Here is a 10318-nt window from a genome sequence, read left to right on the forward strand (position 1 = left end):
CATTTTGGCAATTAGCTGCCGCCCCTGATCGGCTACTACACCACCGGCGCCCCAGACACTAGCTCATAGCCGTTGCTGCAGTTCCCGCCTCCACCCCATTCCCGCTTCTCCCGAAGTTCACTCCCACTATCCTTGATAGCTATAGTGATGTGTGTGTTTATATGGGATTATCCAATTGTGAAACATTAAAAAGGAATCTGCTGGTTTAAATTATTGTATTATTTTTATTTTTTAAGTTTGTGTGTGAGGAAGAATAGTGATTAAGGCAGTAGTCTAACCTGTTAACGTTAGCTAGCTACTAGTGGAAATAATAATAAGCTACAGAGTTAAAAAAAAAAAAAAAATTGCTACCATGTCTAAGAGACAGAAACAGGAACCAACTATTTTTTTTTAAATGAATGAGAAAAGTGGCACAATCTCTAAACCAAAGAAATTCCCTGCTGAATTTTTGCAGGCGAGGAGTTTGAACCTTTCACAAGCAGAGGCTCAATTGAACTCAATCAGGGTATTCCTCCAAGACCACCGCTCTGATGCAGCTTTCGCTGGCGCATTAGCAAGTGCAAAAGAGTTGGCAGAGGAGATGGGTAATCGAGCCCTGTTTCCCAGTGAAGCCCATGACTGTTATCCCAGTCATGGGCTTCACTGTTTCCCAGATGAGCCTGTGACTGTACCTCAGCAGAAATTCAAAGTATATTTCTTTAATCAGATACTTTATTCTGCTATCCAGTCTGTCAACGAGCGTGTTACGCAGCTCGAAGAGCACAGCAGTGTTTTCAGCATCCTGTACAACATCCCCACCATCAAGGACATGGACACTGCAGCACTTATCACTGACTGCGCAACACTGGAGAGGGCCCTTACGTACAGGGATTCCAGGGACATCGGCGCAAAAGAGCTGTGTAATGAGCTCAAAGTCTTGAGCAGGAGACTAGACAGTGAGGCAAAACCACTTGACGCACTGGAGTACATATCCAGATATCAAAGGGCCTACTGGTATCCCAATGCATTTGTTGCCTCCCCGTGACAGTGGCAAGTGGAGAGCGCACATTCTCCAAGCTCAAACTCATCAAAAACTACCTGCGCTCTGCTATGTATCAAGAGAGACTCAATGGACAATAGAGCACAAGCAGTGCAAGCTTTTGCTGCCAGGAAGGCCAGGCGAGTCAGCTTGTCTTGGAATGAGAGGTAAGTGTTGATCATACACTCACAATAATTCTATCACAGAGTAATTTGTAAGATTACTCAATTATCTATCTCCTGTTTACTTTGTTTTTAAAAAATGATTTAAATAGACTACGTCTCTCTCTCTTTCTCTGTCTCTCTCAGATAATTTGATTTCAGGACCATGGACAGCTACCGAGAGAAAACATTGCTGATTGCAAGGAAGCGCCACAGCAGAGGAAAGAGGACACTCTATGCAGGGCACGGAAAAAAATAGATGCTGAAACTGTTGCTGGACAATCAATTTCGATATGTAAATAAACACAATTTGTTAAGGCTGGGTCATTGACATTAGGCCAGCCATGCATTTCTAAAAGAACTTGTTTCCAAAGCTCAAATGGTGTATCATTCTTTTTACAGTTCTACAGGAACATTAAAATATGTTAAATATGTTGAATAAAAGTGTTATTTTTATTCTAATTGTAACAATTGTGGTGTCTGCCATGTGTGATAACAGGTGTCATATTATTAGTAAGAAACTGTTACCTACTATAAGCAGCTGATGCTTACGGGGATATATTGATTCCTCTCTATGACATTCTGAAGCTGAGCTGCGGCCTATAATATTCGAGGAGATTTTTAAAAATTTGAAGCTATTAATTTAGCTTTCCACTTTCTGAAGATACAGTTGAAGTCGGAAGTTTACATACACCTTAGCCAAATACATTAAACTCAGTTTTTCACAATTTCTGACATTTAATCCTAGTAAAAATTCCCTGTCGTAGGTCAGGTAGGATCACCACTTTATTTTAAGAATATGAAATGGCAGTAGAGAGAATAATAGTAGAGAGAATGATTTATTTCAGCTTTAATTTCTTTCATCACATTCCCAGTGGGTCAGAAGTTTACATACACTCAATTAGTATTTGGTAGCATTGCCTTTAAATTGCTTGGGTCTGTCTCGCCCTGACCATAGAGAGCCTTTGTATTTTCTATTTTGGTTAGGTCGGGGTGTGACTAGGGTGGGTAATCTAGGTTGTTTTATTTCTTTGTTGGCCTGGTATGGTTCCCAATCAGAGGCAGCTGTTTATCGTTGTCTATGATTGGGGATCATATTTAGGCAGCCATTTCCCCACTGTGTTTTGTGGGATCTTGTTTATGTGTAGTTGCCTGTGAGCACTCTGTAGCTTCACGTATCGTTTATTCTTCATTGTTTTTTGTGCGGTTCACTTATAATAAAAAATGTTGAACCGATTTCACACTGCGCTTTGGTCCAGATGTTCTCACGACGATTATGACAGGGTCAAACGTTTCGGGTAGCCATCCACAAGCTTCCCACAATAAGTTGGGTGAATTTTGGTCCATTCCTCCTGACAGAGCTGGTGTAACTGAGTCAGGTTTGTAGGCCTCCTTGTTCGCACACGCTTTTTACGTTCTGCCCACACATTTTCTACAGGAATGAGGTCAGGGCTTTGTGATGACCACTCCAATACCTTGACTTTGTTGTCCTTAAGCCATTTTGCCACAACTTTGGAAGTATGCTTGGGGTCAATGTCCATTTGGAAGACCCATTTGCGACCAAGCTTTAACTTCCTGACTGATGTCTTCAGATGTTGCTTCAATATATCCACATACATTTCTGTCCTCATGCCATCTATTTTATGAAGTGCACCAGTCCCTCCTGAGGCAACCCACCCCCACAACATGATGCTGCCACCACTGTGCTTCACGGTTGGGATGGTGTTCTTCGGCTTGCAAGCCTCCCTGTAAGGGCGTTCGTCTGTAGGAGGAAGAGAAGCGGACCAAAGCGCAGCGTGGTGGTTATTCATGTTTTAATAAATCACTACACATGAACAAACTAACAAAAACAAGAAATGTGAAAACGCAAAACAGTCCTATCCTGTGACAACAAACACAGTGACAGGAACAATCACCCACAAACACACAGTGAAACCCAGGCTACCTAAGTATGATTCTCAATCAGAGACAACTAATGACACCTGCCTCTGATTGAGAACCATACTAGGCCGAAAACATAGAAATGCCCCAAAACATAGAAAAACAAACAGACTGCCCACCCAACTCACGCCCTGACCATACTAAATAAATACAAAACAACAGAAATAGAGGTCAGAACGTGACAGTACCCCCCCCCAAAGGTGCGGACTCCGGCCGCAAAACCTTGACCTATAGGGGAGGGTCTGGGTGGGCGTCTGTCCGCGGTGGCGGCTCTGGCGCGGGACGCGGACCCCACTTCACCATTGTCTTAGTCCGCCTTATTGTCCGCCTCCCTGGCTTACTCACCATGGCCACCCCTCTCAATGACCCCACTGGACAGAGGGGCTGCTCGGGACAGAGGGACAGCTCGGGACAGAGGTGAAGCAGCTGCTCGGGACAGAGGGACAACTGCTCGGGACAGAGGGACAACTGCTCGGGACAGAGGGGCGATAGCAGCTCGGGCCAGAGGGGCGATAGCTGCTCGGGACAGAGGGACAGCTGCTCGGGACAGAGGGACAGCTGCTCGGGACAGAGGGGCGGCAGCAGCTCTGGACAGAGGGGCGGCAGCAGCTCTGGACAGAGGGGCGACAGCTGCTCTGGACAGAGGGGCAGCTGCTCGGGCGGCCCCTGGCTGACTGACGGCACTGGCGGCCCCTGGCTTACTGGCGGCCCCTGGCTGACTGGCGGCACTGGCGGCCCCTGGCTTACTGGCGGCCCCTGGCTTACTGGCGGCACTGGCGGCCCCTGGCTGACTGGCGGCACTGGCGGCCCCTGGCTGACTGGCGGCACTGGCGGCCCCTGGCTGACTGGCGGCACTGGCGGCCCCTGGCTGACTGGCGGCACTGGCGGCCACTGGCTGACTGGCGGCACTGGCGGCCCCTGGCTGACTGGCGGCACTGGCGGCCCCTGGCTGACGGGCGGCACTGGCGGCTCCTGGCTGACTGGCGGCACTGGCGGCCCCTGGCTGACGGGCGGCACTGGCGGCCCCTGGCTGACTGGCGGCACTGGCGGCCCCTGGCTGACGGGCGGCACTGGCGGCTCCTGGCAGACGGGCGGCGCTGGCGGCTCCTGGCAGACGGACGGCGCTGGCGGCTCCTGGCAGACGGGCGGCGCAGGCGGCGCTGGGCAGACGGGCGGCGCTGGCGGCGCTGGGCAGACGGGCGGCGCTGGCGGCGCTGGGCAGACGGACGGCGCTGGCGCCGCTGGGCAGACGGGCGGCGTTGGCGGCGCTGGGCAGACGGGAGGCTCAGCTGGCGCTGGGCAGACGGGAGGCTCAGCTGGCGCTGGGCAGACGGGAGGCTCAGCTGGCGCTGGGCAGACGGGAGGCTCAGCTGGCGCTGGGCAGACGGGAAGCTCAGCTGGCGCTGGGCAGACGGGAAGCTCCGACAACGCTGGAGAAGAGGAAGGCCCTGGTAGCGCCGGAGAGGCGGGAGACTCCGGCAGAGGCGCCGGACAGGCGGGAGGCTCCGGCAGAGGCGCCGGACAGGCGGGAGGCTCCGGCAGAGGCGCCGGACAGGCGGGAGGCTCCGGCAGAGGCGCCGGACAGGCGGGAGGCTCCGGCAGAGGCGCCGGACAGGCGGGAGGCTCCGGCAGAGGCGCCGGACAGGCGGGAGGCTCCGGCAGCGGCGCCGGACAGGCGGGAGGCTCCGGCAGAGGCGCCGGACAGGCGGGAGGCTCCGGCAGAGGCGCCGGACAGGCGGGAGGCTCCGGCAGAGGCGCCGGACAGGCGAGAGGCCCTGGCAGAGGCGCCGGACAGGCGAGAGGCTCCGGCAGAGGCGCCGGACAGGTGTGAGGCTCCGGCAGCGCTGGAGAGGAGGAAGCCCCTGTAAGGATGGGCCGGAGAGACAGCCTGGTACGGGGGGCTGCCACCGGAGGGCTGGTGCGTGGAGGTGGTGACGGATAGACCGGGCCGTGAAGGCATACTGGAGATCTTGAGAGCAGGGCTGGCACCAACCGCCCTGGCTGGATCTTCACCCTAGCCCGGCAGATGTGGGGAGCTGGGATGTAGCGCACCGGGCTAAGCACGCGTACTGGGGACACCGTGCGCACAACTGCATAACACGGTGCCTGACCAGCACCACGCCCGCCACAGTTAGCACTGCTAGGAGCACTGTAGTGCTGAGATGGCACAGGACGTGCAAGGCTAGGGAGATGCACAGGAGGCCTGGTGCGTGAGGCTGGCACAGTCTTCACCAGACCCCTCGCACGCACCTCAGGATGAGTATGGAGAGCTGACCCCGGTGCCATTAAATCCCTGACACGTTCCGTCGGGCGAATGTCGTGCCTCATGCACCAAACCAGCAAGTCCCTCATATCACTCTCCTCCAATTTCCCCATTAACTCCTTCACAGTCTCTGCTTCGCTCACCTCCAACACCAGCTCTGGTTCTGAGCTCCTCCTTGGCTCCTCACGATAAACGGGGGGAGTTGGCTCAGGTCTGACTCCTGACTCTGCCACACTCCCCCTGTGCCCCCCCCCAAGAAATTTTTGGGGGTGACTCTCGGGCTTCCGTCCGCGCCGCCCTGCTTGCTTCTCAGAATGCCGCCTCTCTGCTTTTGCTGCCTCCAGCTCGGCCTTGGGGCGGCAATATTCTCCTGGCTTAGCCCAGGGTCCTCTCCCGTCGAGGATTTCCTCCCATGTCCAGAATTCCTTACTACGTATCTCCTGCAGCCGCTGTTGCTTCTCCTGCTGCTCCTGCCTGTTGACACGCTGCTTGGTCCTGTTGTGGTGGGTGATTCTGTAAGGGCGTTCGTCTGTAGGAGGAAGAGAAGCGGACCAAAGCGCAGCGTGGTGGTTATTCATGTTTTAATAAATCACTACACATGAACAAACTAACAAAAACAAGAAATGTGAAAACGCAAAACAGTCCTATCCTGTGACAACAAACACAGTGACAGGAACAATCACCCACAAACACACAGTGAAACCCAGGCTACCTAAGTATGATTCTCAATCAGAGACAACTAATGACACCTGCCTCTGATTGAGAACCATACTAGGCCGAAAACATAGAAATGCCCCAAAACATAGAAAAAACAAACAGACTGCCCACCCAACTCACGCCCTGACCATACTAAATAAATACAAAACAACAGAAATAGAGGTCAGAACGTGACACTCCCCCTTTTTCCTCCAAACATAACAATGGTCATTATGGCCAAACTATTTTTGTTTCATCAGACCAGAGGACATTTCTCCAAAAATTACGATCTTTGTCCCCATGTGCAGTTGCAAACTGTAGTCTGGCTTTTTTATGGCGGTTTTGGAGCAGTGGCTTTTTCCTTGCTGAGCAGAGTTTCAGGTTATGTCAATATAGGACTCGTTTTGCTGTGGATATAGATACTTTTGTACCTGTTTCCTGCAGCATCTTCACAAGGTCCTTTGCTGTTGTTCTGGGATTGATTTACACTTTTTGCACCAAAGTACGTTAGTCTATATGAGACAGAAGGCATCAGCAGTTGAAGCTTACATATTTCTGCCTCGGTAGAGCATCTGTCTGGGTGGGAATGTCACTTTTGAAAATGCCATGTTTAGATTCATAAGGATGGCTAAGATTACATTTTTTGCAAGCAAGACGCTCTGGTTTGACGTTGGAGAAATATGACCTATGACTTGGGCTGCTGTTATGTTCTGTTCCTCCGACTTTTAGCTGAGATAAAAATGTGATTACTTTTATTTTTGTCTTGCCTAGGGCGACAGAACGTCCAGGGCCGGCCCTGTACATATGTATGCCCCCTCACAGGCTATAATAGTTATTCTCAGAATGAATATTCTCAACATGTCACATTAAGCACACCACTGAAAAAACACAGTGAATTGCTTCACACCTAGTAATCCCCCCTCTCTCTCTGTCACATGCACAGAAATAGCACGCAAGCCGCAAACAAGGTGCACAGTGTCACCGGTTGCTAAGGAGATGAAAAATGGGAAGACAGAGACTGTGTGTTACAAAATTAATTAGAGCAAGATCCATTTTAGCAGGGACTGAGATGAGGGTTATCATGTTAAATGAGCCTGATGCTAAACTTAGGCCATGAAGCAGAGAGATGTGTCATGTCGCTGTTTTAAATGGCTGTTGCGCTGGAGATGAAATGACTGGAAGAAGTATGGGAAAAAATAATTGTTCTTTCTCTAATATAGATATTGTGCTCAGCAGATGAATGTGCTCTAGATTAATCCCTTTTTTTCTACCTTATCTAAAGGAACAGTGACATCATGTCCAGTCACTGCTCATTGTTCCCAGAACTCCACATCTCTTATCCAAGTTATATCTCTCTCTCTCTTGATCCTGCCCCGTCCGAATCTTCTTCAATCTCTTTAATCCAAAATGGTTTATTGGTCTTCCACCATCCTTTCTCTCTTCACAACACCCTCCAGTTGATAATTGTATCTAATATTTATTTTGTCTTCTCTCTCTCTGACAGGATTCTTCTGACCGTGGTGGTGATCTTTCGGATCCTGATCGTGGCCATCGTTGGCGAGACGGTGTACGAGGACGAGCAGACCATGTTCATCTGCAACACCCTGCAGCCGGGCTGCAACCAGGCCTGCTACGACAAGGCCTTCCCCATCTCCCACATCCGCTACTGGGTCTTCCAGATCATTCTGGTGTGTACCCCCAGCCTGTGCTTCATCACCTACTCTGTGCACCAGTCGGCCAAGCAGCGTGACAGACGCTACTCCTTCCTCTACCCGCTGCTGGAACGTTCGGATTACGGGCAAAGCGGCACCAGGAAGCTTCGTAACATCAACGGCATCCTGGTGCACCACGGCGACGGTGGCGGGAAGGATGAGCATGACTGCATGGAGGTGAAGGAGATCCCCAATGTGCCGCGGGGGCTCACACATGGCAAGAAGTCCAAGCAGCGCCAGCAGGAGGGCATCTCACGCTTCTACATTATCCAGGTGGTGTTCCGTAATGCACTGGAGATCGGCTTTCTGGTGGGACAGTACTTCCTATACGGCTTCAGCGTGCCGGGCATCTTCGAGTGCGACCGTTACCCCTGCTTGAAGGAGGTGGAGTGCTACGTGTCACGGCCCACCGAGAAAACGGTCTTCCTGGTCTTCATGTTCGCTGTGAGTGGCATCTGCGTGCTGCTCAACCTGGCAGAGCTCAACCACCTGGGCTGGAAGAAAATCAAGGCAGCCATCCGGGGCGTGCAGGCCCGCCGCAAGTCCATCTGCGAGATCCGCAAGAAGGACATGTCTCACTTGTCACAGCCCCCCAACATGGGCAGGACCCAGTCCAGCGAGTCTGCCTACGTCTGATGGAGACAGGGCTAAATGCTGGGTAAGTGAGGGGGCAGGGTAGGGAACGAGTGGGACGACCACTCCATTCCGCTCTCTCTTTTTAGTTTTAATGGAAAGAGGAGGAGGAGGAGGAGGGGAAGCTGCCACGGAATATTTGGTGCATTTTTTTATTACTTTATTATCAGCTGCACCTGTTCTTGTCATACCTTGTCATGTGAATGATGTTTTGATTGGGACGTTCCCAATGGGAACGGGAGCCTTTAAGGAGAGGCTTCTGGCTGTTGTAGGGTTTTCGGGCCAGGGATGGTGAAGGGGACCGAGGGGTTGGCTATGTCATGGTGCTGTTCTGGCTTATTTCATCCATGATGAAGAGAGCAGGAGGGGTCGTTAACAGAGAAAGAGAGGAAGAGCTGTCGCAACGATGATTGACTCTCCACAAGCAGCGTACAGGGAGTCAACTTTCTAGCCTCTCTTTCCTGCTGTGGAGAGAGAATGATGTTCCTCTCAAGCTAGTTCCCAGAGATTACGATGACAGAGAGAGACAGTGTTCGGGAGTCCTGGAGCTGGTGCCAGAAGAAGCTGCTGTTTACGTTTTGTCTCCTGGCAAACAATTATTAACACAAACACAAAAAATTTCTCTACTTCTCCGCTGCTGGCACCTGCACCGTTGAGACGGAGGGTGGATGACAGTAATGTCTTCTTGTCCTCTTCTCCTGCGTGTAAACTTTAGAGAGGAACCCAAGGAGGCCACGCATAAACGACACTTCCACAGTCACAAACCGTTCCCCTCCACACAAAAACACCCCTGCGCCGAGCTTCTCTCTCCAGCATTCCAATGTATTGCGTGTGTTTGTGACTGACTGAAAGAAAGAGAAAAATAAAGTGAAAGAGAGAAATAGGAGAGTAGAAGAGGAACCTTCTCCTTGCACTCTCGACAGAGAGGAACCAGATCATTTGATTACTAATTTAAATGTTTACGATATCATTATTATGAGTTGATTTATTCCTTTCGTGACGAAGTTGGTACCAGCCTTTGGATTTACTTCTTGTTTGAAAGTTCCTGCATATTATTTCATCTTTTAGTTGAGAGAGTATATCAAAATAGATGTATTTATCTTTATGGAGGGAAGGGAGGGAGGGGAGGGTGGGAGAGGGCGAGGGGAGGCAAAAAAACATGGTTGGGATCATGGGGGTACTTAAAATGTATAAATAGCCTTGTTTTTTTTGTTTCTGATCGATGGAACTGTATTTGTGTCTGAGAGGAGGATTGCAAGAGGTATTTGAAGAAGGCAGGTTTACAAAGCAGTGTTTCTAGAATGAACCAAGTGTTATCATGGATTGTACTCTTGACAGAGAACATGCTAATCTACTGGTTTGTGCTGCATCTCTCTCATCTGTGGTGATCAGCAGGCATGCCTTTAAGAGAAGAGAAAAGATTGAGGAAAATACAAAAGGAAAATAAGTATTGCAGCATGATCCCTGAAGACAGGCGGGAGAACGGCAGACAGAAAGGAACTCTCGTTGGGAAAAGCTCTGTAGCACCAGCAATAAAAACCCAACACACTCGCTCAACACCACTGAAGACAGGGTTCAGCTTTTCTGCAACAGTGGTAAACTATAAAAGGGATCCCACATTTACAGCACAATGCCTTTTGACCCTGCAGTGAGGCTAGACACGGGAGGTGGAGGGGGGGGGGGGGGGTGTCCTTGTTGTGGATGTATTGAGGGAGGGGTGTGCACACTGAGCAGTAGTAGTGTCCATGGCGATGACATTATAAGAAGGCCAAACATGACCAGCGAGGTGCATCACCGTATTGTACAATGTGCCTCGTGTGTGTGTGTGTGTGTGTGTGTGTATGTGTTTGTGTGTGTGTGTGTGTGTGTGTGTGTGTGTGTGTGTGTGTGTGTG

General features: G+C 50.8%; 1 protein-coding gene across 1 annotated transcript in view; it reads left to right on the plus strand.

Annotated features, from left to right (window-relative positions):
* The window catches only part of gjd1b (gap junction protein delta 1b), a 35801-nt gene extending 25939 nt beyond the window's left edge, over window positions 1–9862 (plus strand). Inside the window, exon 2 of the mRNA XM_021587648.3 lies at window positions 7584–9862. Within this exon, the coding sequence (XP_021443323.1) occupies window positions 7584–8427 (844 nt within the window). The 3' untranslated portion in view covers window positions 8428–9862. The remainder of the gene's footprint in view (window positions 1–7583) is intronic.
* The last annotated feature ends 456 nt before the right edge of the window (window positions 9863–10318 follow it).

This window comes from Oncorhynchus mykiss, chromosome 27, assembly GCF_057628025.1.
Source record: "Oncorhynchus mykiss isolate SJ-2025 chromosome 27, ASM5762802v1, whole genome shotgun sequence".
Classification (NCBI taxonomy): Eukaryota; Metazoa; Chordata; class Actinopteri; order Salmoniformes; family Salmonidae; genus Oncorhynchus; species Oncorhynchus mykiss.